Source organism: Poecile atricapillus, chromosome 26, assembly GCF_030490865.1.
Source record: "Poecile atricapillus isolate bPoeAtr1 chromosome 26, bPoeAtr1.hap1, whole genome shotgun sequence".
NCBI classification, from domain to species: domain Eukaryota; kingdom Metazoa; phylum Chordata; class Aves; order Passeriformes; family Paridae; genus Poecile; species Poecile atricapillus.
In genome coordinates, this window is record NC_081274.1 from 722,124 (window position 1) to 739,725 (window position 17,602).

Here is a 17,602-nt window from a genome sequence, read left to right on the forward strand (position 1 = left end):
AAATCCCAGGAATTCCCTGGGAAACTCCTCCCAAAATTGTGGTTTTTTGGGATGGAGGGGGAGGACACCCAAAAATTCCCGAAGAATTCCCAAAAAAAACCCCAAAAAATCCCCCAAAAAATCCCCTAAAATTCCCAAAAACTACCAAAAATTTCCCCCAAAAAATCCCGTAAATCCCCCCCCAAAATTCCCCAAAACTCCCAAAATTTTCCCCAAAAAATCCTCCCAAAATTCCCTAAAAGTTTCCAAAAAATGCCCAATGATTCCCTAAAAATCTCTCCAAAATTCCAAAAAAATTCCCTAAAAATACCAAAAAATTCCCAATAATTTCCCAAGAACCCTCCAAAAAATTCCCTAAAAGTTCCCAAAAATTCCCAATCACTTCCCAAAAAAATCTCTAAAAATCCCCCCAAAAATCCCAAATAATTCTCCCAAAAAATCCCTAAAAATTCCCCAAAAAATTCCCCAAATTTCCCTAAAAGTTCCCAAAAAATTCCCTCAAAAATCCAAAAAAATCCTCCCAAAAAATCCCCAAAATTCCCCAAAAATTCCCTAAAAATCCCCCCAGAAAATCCCAAGAATTCCCTTAAAAATCCCTAAATATTCCAAAAATATCCCCAAAAAATCCCCCAAAAATTCCCAAAAAATCCCCTAAAAAATCCCAAAAGTTCCCAAAAATTCCATAAAAATTCCCAAAAAATCCCCCAAAAATTCCCAAAAAATCCCCCCAAAATTCCCAAAAATTCTCAAAAAATCCCCCTAAAATTCCCTAAAATTCCCCAAAAAATCCCAAAAGTTCCCAAAAATTCCCTAAAAATTCCCAAAAAATCCCCCAAAAATTCCCAAAAAATCCCCCTAAAATTCCCAAAAATTCTCCCAAAAATCCCCCCAAAATTCCCAAAAATTCCCTAAAAATCCCCAAAAAATCCCCAAAGTTCCCTAAAAATCCCCAGAAAATTCCCAAAAATTCCCAAAAAATCCCCCAAAAATTCCCAAAAATCCCCCAAAAATTCCCCCAAAATTCCCCCCAAAATTCCCTAAAAATCCCCAAAAAAATCCCAAAAGTTCCCAAAAATTCCATAAAAATTCCCAAAAAATCCCCCAAAAATTCCCAAAAAATCCCCCCAAAATTCCCAAAAATTCTCAAAAAATCCCCCTAAAATTCCCTAAAAATCCCCAAAAAATCCCAAAAGTTCCCAAAAATTCCCTAAAAATTCCCAAAAAATCCCCCAAAAATTCCCAAAAAATCCCCCTAAAATTCCCAAAAATTCTCCCAAAAATCCCCCCAAAATTCCCAAAAATTCCCTAAAAATCCCCAAAAAATCCCCAAAGTTCCCTAAAAATCCCCAGAAAATTCCCAAAAATTCCCAAAAAATCCCCCAAAAATTCCCAAAAATCCCCCAAAAATTCCCCCAAAATTCCCCCCAAAATTCCCTAAAAATCCCCAAAAAATCCCCCCAAAATTCCCAAAAAATCCCCCCAAAATCCCTAAAAATCCCCCAAAAATTCCCAAAAATTCCCCAAAAATTCTCCCAAAAATCTCCCCAAAATTCCCTAAAAATCCCCAAAAAGTCCCTAAAAATCCCCAAAAAATTCCCCCAAAATTCCCAAAAATTCCCAAAAAATCCCCAAAAATCCCCAAAATCCCCCAAAAATCCCCCAAAAATTCCCAAAAATCCCCCAAAAATTCTCCCAAAATTCCCTAAAAATCCCCAAAAATTCTCTAAAAATCCCCCAAAATTTTCCAAAAATTCTCCCAAAAATCTCCCCAAAATTCCCTAAAAATCCCCCCAAAATCCCTAAAAATCCCCCAAAAATTCCCAAAAATTCCCCAAAAATTCTCCCAAAAATCTCCCCAAAATTCCCTAAAAATCCCCAAAAAGTCCCTAAAAATCCCCAAAAAATTCCCCCAAAATTCCCAAAAATTCCCAAAAAATCCCCAAAAATCCCCAAAATCCCCCAAAAATCCCCCAAAAATTCCCAAAAATCCCCCAAAAATTCTCCCAAAATTCCCTAAAAATCCCCAAAAATTCTCTAAAAATCCCCCAAAAATTCCCAAAAATTCTCCCAAAAATCTCCCCAAAATTCCCTAAAAATCCCCAAAAAATCCCTAAAAATCCCCAAAAAATCAAAAAAAATCCCTAAAAATCCCCCAAAAATTCCCCCAAAATCCCCCAAAATTCGCAAAAAATTCCCAAAAATCCCCCAAAAATCCCCCCAAAATGCCCTAAAAATCCCCCAAAAATTCCCAAAAATTCCCCCCAAAATCCCCCCAAAATTCCCAAAAATTCGCAAAAAATTCCCAAAAATCCCCCCAAAATTCCCAAAAATTCGCAAAAAATTCCCAAAAATTTGCAAAAAATTCCCAAAAATCCCCAAAAAATCCCCCAAAAGATCCCCCCAAAATTCCCAAAAATTCTCCCAAAAATCCCCCCAAAATTCCCTAAAAATCCCCAAAAAATCCCCCCAAAATTCCAAAAAATTCCCAAAAAATCCCTAAAAATCCCCCAAAAATTCCCAAAAAATTTCCAAAAATTCCCCAAAAAATCCCCCAAAAATTCCCAAAAAAATCCGTAAAAATCCCCCAAAAATTCCCCAAAATTCCTTAAAAATCCCCAAAAAATTCCCAAAAATCCCCAAAAAATCCCCAAAAAATTCCCAAAAATCCCCAAAAAATTCCCTAAAATTCCCCAAAATCCCCCCAAAATCCCCAAAAAATCCCCCCAAAATTCCCTAAAAATCCCCAAAAAATCCCTAAAAATCCCCAAAAAATTCCCAAAAATTCCCCCAAAATTCCCCCCAAAATCCCCCAAAATTCGCAAAAAATTCCCAAAAATCCCCCAAAAATCCCCCCAAAATTCCCAAAAATTCTCCCAAAAATCTCCCCAAAATTCCCTAAAAATCCCCAAAAAATCCCTAAAAATCCCCCAAAAATCCCCCCAAAATTCCCCCCAAAATTCCCAAAAATTCCCAAAAAATCCCTAAAAAATTCCGAAAAATTCCCAAAAATCCCCCCAAAATTCCCAAAAATTCGCAAAAAATTCCCAAAAATCCCCAAAAAATTCCCCAAAAATCCCCAAAAAATTCCCAAAAATCCCCCCAAAATTCCCTAAAAATCCAAAAAAAATCCCTAAAAATTCCCTAAAAATCCCCAAAAAATTCCCAAAAATCCCCCAAAAGTTCACAAAAATTCTCCCAAAAATCCCCCCAAAATTCCCCAAAATTCGCAAAAAATTCCCAAAAATCCCCAAAAAATCCCCCAAAAATCCCCAAAATTCCCAAAAAAATCCCAAAATTTCCCCAAACATTCCCAAAATTCCAGGAATTCCAGGAATTCCGGGAATCTCTCACCCTCAGTTCCTGGTGAGCCACCTGACGCCGCCGGTGCTCGGGGTCCCTCCCCTTGTGGCGCTTCCGGGGTCGGAATTTGGGTTTGGAATCGGGGTCGAATCCCTGGAAAAAAACCGGGAATGGGTGGGGGAGGGGCTGGGGAGAGAATCCCGGGATTTTGGGGCGGAATTCCGGGATTTTGGGACGGAATTCTGGGATTTTGGGGCGGAATTCCGGGATTTTGGGGCGGAATTCTGGGATTTTGGGGCGGAATTCTGGGATTTTGGGGCGGAATTCCGGGATTTTGGGGCAGAATTCTGGGATTTTGGGGCGGAATTCCGGGATTTTGGGGCGGAATTCCGGGATTTTGGGGCGGAATTCCGGGATTTTGGGACAGAATTCCAGGATTTTGGGGCGGAATTCTGGGATTTTGGGGCGGAATTCTGGGATTTTGGGGCAGAATTCCGGGATTTTGGGGCAGAATTCTGGGATTTTGGGGCGGAATTCTGGGATTTTGGGGCGGAATTCTGGGATTTTGGGACAGAATTCCGGGATTTTGGGACAGAATTCCGGGATTTTGGGGCGGAATTCTGGGATATTGGGGCAGAATTCCGGGATTTTGGGGCGGAATTCTGGGATTTTGGGACGGAATTCCGGGATTTTGGGGCGGAATTCCAGGATTTTGGGGCGGAATTCTGGGATTTTGGGGCGGAATTCCGGGATTTTGGGGCGGAATTCTGGGATTTTGGGACAGAATTCCGGGATTTTGGGACGGAATTCTGGGATTTTGGGGCGGAATTCCGGGATTTTGGGGCAGAATCCCGGGATTTTGGGACAGAATTCCAGGATTTTTGGGCGGAATTCCGGGATTTTGGGGCGGAATTCTGGGATTTTGGGGCGGAATTCCGGGATTTTGGGGCAGAATTTCGGGATTTTGGGGCGGAATCCCGGGATTTTGGGGCAGAATTTCGGGATTTTGGGGCGGAATTCCGGGATTTTGGGGCAGAATTTCGGGATTTTGGGGCAGAATTCTGGGATTTTGGGACAGAATTCCGGGATTTTGGGGCGGAATTCTGGGATTTTGGGGCGGAATTCTGGGATTTTGGGTCAGAATCTCAGGATTTTTGTGAAATTTCTGAGATTTTGGGTGAGATTCCCGGGATTTTGGGTGAGAATCCTGAGATTTTGGGTCAGAATTCCAGGATTTTGGGTCAGAAACTGGAGATTTTTGTGGGATTCCCAGGATTTTGGATCAGAATTTCAGGATTTTGGGTCAGAATTCCAGGATTTTTGTGATTCCCAGGATTTGGGGTCAGAATCCCAGAATTTTTGTGTGATTCCCAGAATTTTGGGTGAGAATCCTGTGATTTTGGGTCAGAATTCCAAGATTTTTGTGAGATTTCTGGGATTTTGGGTAAGATTCCCGGGATTTTGGGTGAGAATCCCGGAATTTTGGGGCAGAATCCCAGGATTTTGGGTGAGATTCCCGGGATTTTTGGTGGGATTCCAGGATTTTGGGTCAGAATCCCGGGATTTTGGGTGAGAATCCTGGGATTTTGGGTCAGAATTCCAGGATTTTGGGGCAGAATTTCAGGATTTTGGGGCGGAATTCTGGGATTTTGGGGCAGAATTCCAGGATTTTGTGGGATTCCCAGGATTTTGGGGCAGAATCCCGGGATTTGGGGTCAGAATTCCACGATTTTTGTGAGATTTCTGGGATTTTGGATCAGAATTCCGAAATTTTGGGTCAGATTCCCAGGATTTTGGGTGAGAATCCTGGGATTTTGGGTCAGAATTCCAGGATTTTGTGAGATTTCTGGGATTCTGGGTCAGAATTTCAGGATTTTGGGTCAAAATTTCAGGATTTTGGGTCAGAATCCCGGGATTTTGGGTCAGAATTCCGGGATTTTGGGTCAGATTCCCAGGATTTTGGGTCAGAATTCCAGGATTTTGTGTCAGAACTTCAGGATTTTGGGTCAAAATTCCAGGATTTTGTGTCAGAATTTCAGGATTTTGGGTCAGAATTCCGGGATTTTTGTGAGATTTCTGGGTTTTGGGTCAGAATTCCCGGATTTCGGGTCAGAATCCCGGGATTTTGGGTGAAATTCCCGGGATTTTGGGTGAAATTCCCGGGATTTCGGGGCGTTACCAGGCGCTGGATCCTCTCCTGGCGTTTCTGCTCCAGCCCGGCCTCGTCCACGCGCGAGAGCAGCGACGGCTCCGGGGTCAGCAGCTCCCACGGGATCTGGGAAAAACCGGGAATGAGGGGAAAAACCGGGAATGAGGGGGGAAAAACGGGAATTTGGGGGGGAAAATGGGAATTTTGGGGGAAAATCCGGGAATTTGGGGGGAAAAAATGGGAATTTTGGGGGGAAAATTGGGAATTTTTGGGGGAAAAATGGGAATTTGGGGTGGGAAAATGAGGAATTTGGGAGGGGAAATTGGGAATTTAGGGGGGAAAATTGGGAATTTAGGGGGAAAAACCGGGAATGAGGGGAGAAAATCCGGGAATTTGGGGGGAAAAATTGGGAATTTACAGGGGAAAATTGGGAATTTGGGGGGGAAAAACCGGGAATGAGGGGGAAAATCTGGGAATGAGGGGGAAAATCCGGGAATTTGGGGGGAAAAATTGGGAATTTGGGGGGAAAATCTGGGAATTTGGGGGGGAAAAATGAGAATTTGGGGGGAAAAACAGGGAATGAGGGGGAAAATTGGGAATTTGGGGGAAAAATCTGGGAATTTGGGGGGGAAAAACAGGGAATGAGGAGGAAAATCCGGGAATGAGGGGGAAAATCCGGGAATTTGGGGGGGAAAAATAGGAATTTACAGGGGAAAATCCGGGAATTTGGGGGGGAAATTGAGAATTTGGGGGGAAAATTGGGAATTTGGGGGGAAAATTAGGAATTGGGGGGGAAAATGGGAATTGGAGGGGAAAAATGGGAATTAAGAGAGGGAAATGGAGAATTTGGGGGGAAAAATTGGGAATTTATAGGGGAAAATTGGGAATTTGGGGGGAAAATCCGGGAATTTGGGGGAAAAATTGGGAATTTGGGGGGAAAAATTGGGAATTTGGGGGGAAAAACCGGGAATGAGGGGGAAAATCCGGGAATTTAGGGGGAAAAATTGGGAATTTGGGGGGGAAAAATTGGGAATGAGGGGGAAAAATTGGGAATGAGGGGGAAAATCCGGGAATGAGGGGGAAAATCTGGGAATTTGGGGGGAAAATTTGGGAATTTGGGGGGGAAAATTGGGAATTGGGGAAAAAAATGGGAATTTAGGGGGGAAAATTTGGGAATTGGGAGGGAAAACTGGGAATTTGGGGGGGGAAATTGGAATTTGGGGAGGAAAATGGGAATTTTTTTGGGAAAATTGGAAATTGGGGGGAAAATTGGGAATTTGGGGGGGAAAAATGAGAATTTGGGGGGGAAAATGGGAATTTGGGGGGAAAATTGGGATCTGGGGGAAAATCCAGGAATTTGGGGGGGAAAATCCGGGAATTTGGGGGGGAAATTGGGAATTTGGGGGGAAAAATTGGGAATTTGTAAGGGAAAATGGGAATTGGGGGGGAAATCCGGGAATGAGGGGGAAAAACCGGGAATGAGGGGGGAAAAACTGGGAATGAGGGGGAAAACCGGGAATTTGGGGGGAAAAATTGGGAATGAGGAGGAAAAACCGGGAATGAGGGGGAAAATCTGGGAATGAGGGGGAAAAATTGGGAATGAGGGGGGAAAAATTGGGAATTTGTAAGGGAAAATGGGAATTTAGGGGGGAAAATTGGGAATTTGGGGGGAAAAATTGGGAATTTGGGGGGGAAAAATGGGAATCTGGGGTGGGAAAATTGGGATTTGGGGGGAAAAGGGGTATTTAGGGAAAGAAAGTGGAAATTTATGGGGAAAAATGGGAATTTTTTGAAGAAAAATGGGAATTTTTATGGGGAAAATGGGAATTTTGGGAGGGAAAATGAGAATTCTTTTGGGGAAAATGGGAATTTGGGGGGAAAAATGGGGATTTCGGGGGGAAAATTGGAATTTTTGGGGGAAATGGGAATTTAGGGGGAAAATTGGGAATTTAGGGGAGAAAATTGGAATTTTTTTGGGAAAATGGAATTTGGAGGGGGAAAATGAGAATTTTTTTGGGGAAAAATGGGAATTTTTGGGGGAAAAATGGGAATTTTTTGGGGAAAAGTTGGAATTTTTTGGGAAAAATGAGATTTGGAGGAGAGAAAAATGGAATTTTTTAGGGAAAAATGGTAACTTTGGAAGGGAAAATGAGAATTTTTTGGGCAAAAATTGGAATTTTTGATGGAAACCCAGGAATTTGGGATCTCAAGGGATCAGGAAAAGATTTTGGGATAAAAAATCCTGGGAATTTGGGGATTTTGGGGATTTTTTACCTTTTCCAGCAGCGCTTTCACTTCCCACTCCTGGCGCTGCCGGCGGCTCCGGAAGGGATTGTTCTCCAAAGCGTCCAAATTCGGCTCCCCCGCCCCTAAAATTTGGGAATTTGGGAATTCCAGAGGAAATTTTGGGAATTTTGAGGTTGAGGAGGTGAAAAATCCCCCAAGAAATGGAAAAATTCCAGCGGGAATCGCGTTGGATCCATGGGAATTGTCTCAAAATTTAGATAAAATTAATAAAAAATTGGGGGTTTTTAGGAATTCCCAAAATTTTTTGGGAATTTTCAGGTGGTATCAGGATGTTGGTGAATCCCAGATTCCCAAAATCCCCAAAATTCCCCTGAAAATGCCCCAAAAATTGCTTTAAAATTCCCAAAAAAAACCCAAAAAACCCCCAAAAAATTAAAAAAAAATCCCCAAAAACCCCCAAATTAAAAAAAACCTCAAAAAATTCCCAGAATTCCCAAAATTCCAGGAATTCCCGGAATTCCCACCTGGCATCAGGATGCTGCTGAATCCCAGGTTCCCAAAATCCCCAAAAATCTCCTTAAAATGCCCCAAATTTGCTTTAAAATTCCCCAAAAAATTAAAAAAAAAATCCTAAAAAATTAAAAAAAAATCCAAAAAAAATCCAAAAAAAATCAAAAAAAAAAAAAAAAAAATCCCAAAAAATTACAAAAAAATTCCCAAAAATTCCCAGAATTCCCAAAATTCCTGGAATTCCCACCTGGCACCAGGATGCTGGTGAATCCCAACTCATGTCCACCTCCCAAACACCCCAAAACCACTTTAAAATTCCCCAAAAAATTAGAAAAAAAATCCTAAAAAATTTAAAAAAAATCTGAAAATAATCCGAAAAAAATCCCAAAAAATTCCAAAAAAATCCCAAAAAATTCCCAAAATTCCCAGAATTCCCAGAATTCCTGGAATTCTCACCTGGCACCAGGATGCTGGTGAATCCCTGCCCATGGCTGGTGCCCAAACACCCCAAAACCACTTTAAAATTCCCCAAAAAATTAGAAAAAAACTCCTAAAAAATTAAAAAAAAATCCAAAAAAAATCCAAAAAAATTCCAAAAAAATCCCCAAAAATTCCCAAAAATTCCCAGAATTCCCAAAATTCCTGGAATTCTCACCTGGCACCAGGATGCTGGTGAATCCCAGCCCGTGGCCACCTCCCAAACACCCCAGAACCACTTTAAAATTCCCCAAAAAATTAGAAAAAATAATAAAAAAATCCAAAAAAAATTCAAAAAAAATAAAAAAAAAATCCAAATAAATCCCAAAAAATTACAAAAAAATTCCCAAAAATTCCCAGAATTCCCAGAATTCCTGGAATTCTCACCTGGCACCAGGATGCTGGTGAATCCCAGCCCGTGGCCACCTCCCAAACACCCCAAAACCACTTTAAAATTCCCAAAAAAATTCAAAAAAATTCAAAAAAAATTCAAAAAAATTCCCAAAAAATCCCAAAAAATTACAAAAAAATTCCCAAAAATTCCCAGAATTCCCAGAATTCCTGGAATTCTCACCTGGCACCAGGATGCTGGTGAATCCCAACTCATGTCCACCTCCCAAATATCCCGAAACCACTTTAAAATACCCCAAAAAATTCCCAAAAAAATCCTAAAAAATCATAAAAAAATCCAAAAAAAATCCCAAAAAATTCCAAAAAAATCCCAAAAAAATCCCAAAAAATTCCCAAAATTCCCAGAATTCCCAGAATTCCCGGAATTCTCACCTGGCACCAGGATGCTGGTGAATCCCTGCCCATGGCTGGTGCCCAAACACCCCAAAACCACTTTAAAATTCCCCAAAAAATTAAAAAAAAATTCAAAAAAAAAAAAAAAAAATCCCAAAAAATCCCCAAAAATTCTAAAAAAATCCCCAAAAATTACAAAAAAATTCCCAAAAATTCCCAGAATTCCCAGAATTCCTGGAATTCCCACCTGGCACGAGGATGCTGGTGAATCCCAGCCCGTGGCCACCTCCCAAACACCCCAAAACCACTTTAAAATTCCCCAAAAAATTAAAAAAAAAATTTAAAAAATAAAAAAAAAATCAAAAAAAATTCCAAAAAAATCCCAAAAAATTCCCAAAATTCCCAAAAATTCCCAGAATTCCCAGAATTCTCACCTGGCACCAGGATGCTGGTGAATCCCAGCCCGTGGCCACCTCCCAAACACCCCTAAACCACTTTAAAATTCCCCAAAAAATTATAAAAAAAATCCTAAAAAATTAAAAAAAAATCCAAAAAAAATCCAAAAAAAATAAAAAAAAAATCCCAAAAAATTCCCAAAAATTCCCAGAATTCCCAAAATTCCTGGAATTCTCACCTGGCACAAGGATGCTGGTGAATCCCAGCCCGTGGCCACCTCCCAAACACCCCAAAACCACTTTAAAATTCCCCAAAAAAATTAAAAAAAAATTCAAAAAAAATCCAAAAAAAATCCAAAAAAATCCCAAAAAAATCCCAAAAAATTACAAAAAAATTCCTAAAAAATTCCCAAAAATTCCCAGAATTCCCAAAATTTCCTGGAATTCTAACCTGGCACCAGGATGCTGGTGAATCCTTGCCCGTGGCCACCTCCCAAACACCCCAAAACCACTTTAAAATTCCCCAAAAAATCCTAAAAAATCATAAAAAAATCCAAAAAAAATTCAAAAAAAAATCCTAAAAAAATCCCAAAAAATGACAAAAAAATTCCCAAAATTCCCAGAATTCCCAAATTTCCTGGAATTCTCACCTGGCACCAGGATGCTGGTGAATCCCTACTCATGTCCACCTCCCAAACACCCCAAAACCACTTTAAAATTCCCCAAAAAATAAAAAAAAATTTCAAAAAAAATAAAAAAAAAATCCAAAAAAAATCCCAAAAAATCCCAAAAAATTCCCAAAAATTCCCAGAATTCCTGGAATTCCCACCTGGCACCAGGATGCTGGTGAATCCCTGCCCATGGCTGGTGCCCAAACACCCCAAAACCACTTTAAAATTCCCCAAAAAATTATAAAAAAAATCCTAAAAAATTTAAAAAAAATCCAAAAAAATCCCAAAAAATCCCAAAAAATTCCCCAAAAAATTCCCCAAAATTCCCAGAATTCCCAAAATTCATGGAATTCTCACCTGGCACCAGGATGCTGGTGAATCCCAGCCCATGGCTGGTGCCCAAACACCCCAAAACCACTTTAAAATTCCCCAAAAAATTAAAAAAAAATCCAAATAAATCCAAAAAAAAATCCAAAAAAATTCCAAAAAAATCCCAAAAAAAATCCAAAAAAATTCCAAAAAAATCCCAAAAAATTCCCAAAAATTCCCAGAATTCCCAGAATTCCTGGAATTCCCACCTGGCACCAGGATGCTGGTGAATCTCAACTCATGTCCACCTCCCAAACACCCCAAAACCACTTTAAAATTCCCCCAAAAAATCAGAAAAAATCATTAAAAAATAAAAAAAAAATTCAAAAAAAATCCCAAAAAATTACAAAAAATTCCCAAAAATTCCCAGAATTCCCAGAATTCCTGGAATTCTCACCTGGCACCAGGATGCTGGTGAATCCTTGCCCGTGGCCAGCGCCCAGGACGTCCTCGAAGGGGCAGAACCGGAGCCCTTGGAGGGAATTTGGGGTTCGGTGCTGCAGGAACGGCCTCGGGAGGGACCCGGAATCCACCCGGGAATAAACCTGGGAAAAGGAAAATCCCGGAATTCCGGGGAAAAATGGGAATTTGGGGGGGAAAAAAAGGGAATTTGGGGAGGAAATTCAGGAATTTGGGGGGAAATGGGATTTTTTTGGGGGAAAAAATGGGAATTTGGGGAGGAAATTCAGGAATTTGGGGGGAAAAATGGGAATTTTGGGAGGGAAAATGGGGATTTGGGGGGAAAATCTGGGAATTTGGGGGAAAAATGGGAATTTTGGGAGGGAAAAATGGGAATTTTGGGGTGGAAAATGGGAATTTGAAGGGGAGAAATGGGAATTTTTTGGGGAAATGGGGATTTTAGGAGGGAAAAATGGGAATTTGGGGGGGAAAATGGGAATTTGGGGGGAAAAATGGGAATTTTGGGTGGAAAATGGGGATTTGGGGGGAAAATCTGGGAATTTAGGGGGAAAAATGGGAATTTTGGGAGGGAAAAATGGGAATTTGGAGAAAAATCTGGAAGTTTGGGGGAAAAATGGGAATTTGGGGGGGAATGGGAATTTGGGGGAAAAATGGGAATTTGGGGTGGAAAATGGGAATTTTGGGAGGGAAAATAAGAATTTGAAGGGGAGAAATGGGAATTTTTGGGGGAAATTGGGATTTTAGGAGGGAAAAATTGGGATTTGGGGAAAAATCCGGGAATTTGGGGAGAAAAGTCAGGAAATTGGGGGGGAAAAACGGGAATTTTTGGGGAAAATGGGAATTTGGGGAGGAAATTCAGGAATTTGGGGGGAAAAATGGGAATTTTGGGGTGGAAAATGGGGATTTGGGGGGAAAATCTGGGAATTTGGGGGAAAAATGGGAATTTTGGGAGGGAAAAATGGGAATTTTGGGAGGGAAAAATTGGGATTTTAGGGTGTTCTGGGTGTGTTTTTGGGTCTATTTTGGTGGTTTTTGGGTCTCTGACCTGCACCAGGTCCCCGCAGGCGCTGGCCAGGAGCCCCCTCTGGCTGAATTCCAGGTGTGCAGCTCCTGTTGGGACCCCCCATTCCTGCAGGATCCCGAAATTCCGAAGGTCAAAAATCCGGATCTTCCGGTCCAAACCCGACGTGGCCATCAGGCTGTGGTTGGGGAGAAGAAATTCCAGCAGAATTCCAGGGAAATCCAGGAAAATCCAGGAAAATCCAACCAAAATCCAACCAAATTCCAGCAAAATTCCAGCAAAATTCAGGGAAATCCAGGAAAATCCAGCAAAATTCCAGGAAAATCCCACCCAAATCCAGGAAAATCCAACCAAAATCCAACCAAATTCACCCAAATTCCAGCAAATTCCAGCAGAATTCCAGGGAAATCCACCCAAATCCAGGAAAATCCAACCAAAATCCAACCAAATTCACCCAAATTCCAGCAAATTCCAGCAGAATTCCAGCAGAATTCCAGGGAAATCCAGGAAAATCCCACCCAAATTCCAGCAGAATTCCAGGAAAATCCAGGAAAATCCAACCCAAATCCAGGAAAATCCAACCAAAATCCAACCAAATCCACCCAAATTCCAGCAAAATCCACCCAAATTCCGACAAAATTCCAGCAAAATCCACCCAATATCCAGGAAAATCCCACCCAAATCCAGGAAAATCCAACCAAATCCACCCAAATTCCAGCAAATTCCAGCAGAATTCAGGGAAATCCAGGAAAATCCCACCCAAAATCCACCCAAATTCCAGCAAAATCCACCCAAAATCCAGGAAAATCCAACCCAAATCCAGGAAAATCCAACCAAAATCCAACCAAATTCACCCAAATTCCAGCAAATTCCAGCAGAATTCCAGGGAAATCCAGGAAAATCCAACCCAAATTCCAGCAGAATTCCAGTAAAATCCAGGAAAATCCAGGAAAATCCCACCCAAATCCAGGAAAATCCAACCAAAATCCAGCCAAATCCACCCAAATTCCAGCAAATTCCAGCAGAATTCCAGGGAAATTCAGGGAAATCCAGGAAAATCCCACCCAAATTCCAGCAGAATTCCAGGGAAATCCAGGAAAATCCAACCCAAACCCAACCAAATTCCAGCAGAATTCCAGGGAAATCCAGGGAAATCCAACCCAAACCCAACCAAATTCCAGCAGAATTCCAGGGAAATCCAGGAAAATGCAGGAAAATCCCACCCAAATCCAGGAAAATCCAACCAAAATCCAACCAAAATCCAACCAAATCCACCCAAATTCCAGCAAATTCCAGCAGAATTCCAGGGAAATCCAGGAAAATCCAACCCAAACCCAACCAAATTCCAGGGAAATCCAGGAAAATCCAAGAAAATGCTGGAAAATCCAACCAAAATCCACTCAAAATCCAGGAAAATCCAACCAAAATCCACCCAAATTCCAGCAATATCCAAACAAAATCCAGGAAAATCCACCCAAATCCCACCAAATCCAGGAAAATCCAGGAAAATCCCACCCAAATCCACCCAAATCCAGGAAAATCCAGCCAAAATCCAACCAAATTCCAGCAAATTCCAGCAAAATTCAGGGAAATCCAGGAAAATCCCACCCAAATCCAGGAAAATCCAACCAAAATCCAACCAAATCCACCCAAATTCCAGCAAATTCCAGCAGAATTCCAGGGAAATCCAGGAAAATCCAACCCAAACCCAACCAAATTCCAGCAAATCCAGGGAAATCCAGGAAAATCCCACCCAAATCCACCCAAATCCAGGAAAATCCAATCAAAATCCACCCAAATTCCAACGAAATTCCAGGAAAATTCCAGGGAAATCCAGGAAAATCCCACCCAAAATCCACCCAAATCCAGGAAAATCCAACCGAAATCCAACCGAATTCCAGCAAAATTCCAGGAAAATCCACCCAAAATCCAGGAAAATCCCACCAAAATCCACCCAAATCCCACCAAATTCCAGAAATCCCCCAGAATTCCCAGAAATCCTCCAGAAATCCCTGAGAATTCCCAGAAATCCCCCCAAAATCCCCCAGAATTCCCAGAAATTCCCCAGAATTCCCAAAAATCCCTTGGAAATCTCCCAGAAATGCCCCAGAATTCTTGGAAATCCCCCAGAAATCTCCTGGAATTCCCAGAAATCCCTTGGAAATCTCCCAGAATTCCCAGAAATCCCCCAGAAATCCCTGAAATCCCCCAGAAATCCCCTAGAATTCCCAAAAATCCCTTGGAAATCCCCCAGAATTCCCAGAAATCCCCAAGAATTCTCCCAGAATTCCCCCAGAATTCCCAAAATTCCCCCAAAATTCCCATAAAATCCCCTGGAATTCCCAGAATTCCCCCAGAAATCCCTTGGAAATCCCCCAGAATTCCCAGAAATCCCTTGGAAATCTCCCAGAAATCCCTTGGAAATCCCCCAGAATTCCCAGAAATCCCTGAGAATTCCCAAAATTTCCCCAGAATTCCCAGAAATCCCTTGGAAATCCCCCAGAATTCCCAGAAATCCCCCGGAATTCCCGGGATTTTTCACCTTCCCGAGGCGTCGACGGCGAGGCCGCGCACGGATCCGCGATGGGCCAGGAGCCGAACCACGGGCTCGGGAATGTTGGGAGTCCAGAGGGAAACGGTTCCTGGGGGGAAAAATCCGGGAATTTGGGAAAAGAATCCCAAAAAAAATCCCAAGATCCCAAAAAAAATCCTCAAATCCCCCAAAAATTCACGAAATCCCAAAAAAACCCCCAAAAAATCGCAAAAAAAATCCCAAAAAAATCACCTAAAATCCCACAAAAATTCCAAAAAACCCCAAAAATTCCCCCCCAAAAAAATTCCCCCCAAAATCTCCAAAAAATCCCCAAAAATCCCCCAAAAAATCCCAAAAATTCCCCCTAAAAAATCCCCAAAAATAAAAAAAAAATCCCCCCAAAAATCCCACAAGAATCCCAAAAAACCTCAAAAAAATCCTAAAAAATCCCCGAAAAATCCCCCCAAAAATTCCAAAAAACCCCCAAAATTCCCCATAAAAATTCCCCCCAAAATCTCCAAAAAATCCCCAAAAATCCCCAAAAATTCCAAAAAAATCCCCCAAAAATTCCCCCTAAAAAATCCCCAAAAATAAAAAAAAAATCCCCCCAAAAATCCCACAAGAATCCCAAAAAACCTCAAAAAAATCCTAAAAAATCCCCTAAAATCCCCCAAAAATTCCAAAAAAATCCCCAAAATTCCCCATAAAAATTCCCCCCAAAATCTCCAAAAAATTCCCAAAAAAACCAAAAAAATTCCAAAAAAAATCCCCCAAAATCCCCAAAAAATCCCCAAAAATCCCCAAAAAGTCCCCAAAAAAATCCCAAAAAATCCCCCAAAAATTCCCCCTAAAAAATCCCCAAAAATAAAAAAAAATCCCCCCAAAAATCCCACAAGAATCCCAAAACACCTCAAAAAAATCCTAAAAAATCCCCTAAAATCCCCCAAAAATTCCAAAAAAAACCCCAAAATTCTCCCCATAAAAATTCCCCCCAAAATCTCCAAAAAATCCCCCAAAATCCCCCAAAAAATCCCCCAAAAAATCCCAAAAATTCCCCCTAAAAAATCCCCAAAAATAAAAAAAAATCCCCCCAAAAATCCCACAAGAATCCCAAAAAATCTCAAAAAAAATCACCAAAAAATCCCCTAAAATCCCCCAAAAATTCCAAAAAAACCCCCAAAATTCCCCATAAAAATTCCCCCCAAAATCTCAAAAAAATCCCCAAAAATCCCCAAAAAAATCCCCCAAAATCCCAAAAAAGTCCCCAAAAAAATCCCAAAAAATCCCCCAAAATCCCCCCAAAAAATCCCAAAAATTCCCCCTAAAAAATCCCCAAAAATAAAAAAAAAAATCTCCCCAAAAATCCCACAAAAATCCCAAAAAATCTCAAAAAAATCCTAAAAAATCCCCTAAAATCCCCCAAAAATTCCAAAAAAACCCCAAAATTCCCCAAAAAAATTCCCCCCAAAATCTCCAAAAAATCCCCAAAAATCCCCAAAAAACTCCAAAAAAAATCCCAAAAAATCCCCCAAAAATTCCCCCTAAAAAATCCCCAAAAATAAAAAAAAAATCCCCCCAAAAATCCCACAAGAATCCCAAAAAACCTCAAAAAAATCCTAAAAAATCCCCTAAAATCCCTCAAAAATTCCCCAAAATATTCCCCAAAAAAATCCCCCAAAAATTTCCCAAAAATAAAAAAAAAATCCCCAAAAAACCATCCCAAAAATCCCACAAAATTCCAAAAAAATCCCCCCAAAAATAATAAAAAAAAACCCCAAAAAAACCTCCAAAAAATCCCAAAAATTCCCCCAAAATTTCCCAAAAAGTCCCCCCAAAAATCCCCCCCAAAATTCCCAAAAAATCCCCAAAAAATCCCAAAGAATCCCCAAAAAATCCCCAAAAAATTCCCAAAAATCCCCCCAAAAATTCCCCAAAAAATCCAAAAAAATCCCAAAAAAAGAAAAAAAAAAAATTCGCAAAAAAATCCCCAAAAAATTCCCAAAAATGCCAAAAAAAATCCCCAAAAATTCCCAAAAAATTCCAAAAAAATGCCAAAAAAAATCCCCAAAAATGCCAAAGAAATTCCAAAAAAATTCCAAGAATTTTCCAAAAATCCCCCAAAAATATCCCAAAAAAATCCCCAAAAATGCCAAAAGATTCCCAAAAAATTCCCGAAAGTCCCCAAAAAATCCCCAAAAAATCCCCAAAAAATCCCCCAAAAAATCCCCAAAAAATAAAAAAAAATTCCCAAAAAATCCCCCCAAAATACCAAAAAAAATCCCAAAAAAATCCCATAAAATCCCAAAAAAGTCCCCAAAAAAATCCCATAAAATCCCCCCAAAAATTCCCCAAAAATCCCAAAAAAACCCCAAAAATCCCTAAAAAATACCTAAAAATCCCCTAAAAAAATCCCAAAAAATTCCCTAAAAAATCCAAAAAAAATCCCAATAAAACCCCTCAGGAATTTTGGGAATTTTTTGGGAATTCTGGGATCTCTCACCATTGGCGTGGCCGAGGTGGATGACGCCGCTGGCCGGGTTCTGGGCCATGGCTCCCAAAAAATCCCAAAAATTCCCCAAAAATCCCCAAAAAATCCCAAAAATGCCAAAAAAAATCCCCAAAAATGCCAAAGAAATTCCAAAAAAATTCCAAGAATTTCCCAAAAATCCCCCAAAAATTCCCAAAAATATCCCAAAAAAATCCCCAAAAATGCCAAAAGATTCCCCAAAAAAATTCCCAAAAGTCCCCAAAAAATCCCCCAAAAAT

General features: G+C 40.6%; 1 protein-coding gene across 1 annotated transcript in view; it reads right to left on the minus strand.

Annotated features, from left to right (window-relative positions):
* WDR46 (WD repeat domain 46) overlaps positions 1–17,602 on the minus strand; it is a 32,797-nt gene that overhangs the window by 768 nt on the left and 14,427 nt on the right. Inside the window, exons 9-14 of the mRNA XM_058857413.1 lie at positions 14,846–14,945; positions 12,328–12,481; positions 11,260–11,407; positions 7,724–7,818; positions 5,480–5,575; positions 3,352–3,453 (exon numbers count right to left, since the gene is read on the minus strand). Of these exons, the coding sequence (XP_058713396.1) occupies positions 3,352–3,453; positions 5,480–5,575; positions 7,724–7,818; positions 11,260–11,407; positions 12,328–12,481; positions 14,846–14,945 (695 nt within the window). The remainder of the gene's footprint in view (positions 1–3,351; positions 3,454–5,479; positions 5,576–7,723; positions 7,819–11,259; positions 11,408–12,327; positions 12,482–14,845; positions 14,946–17,602) is intronic.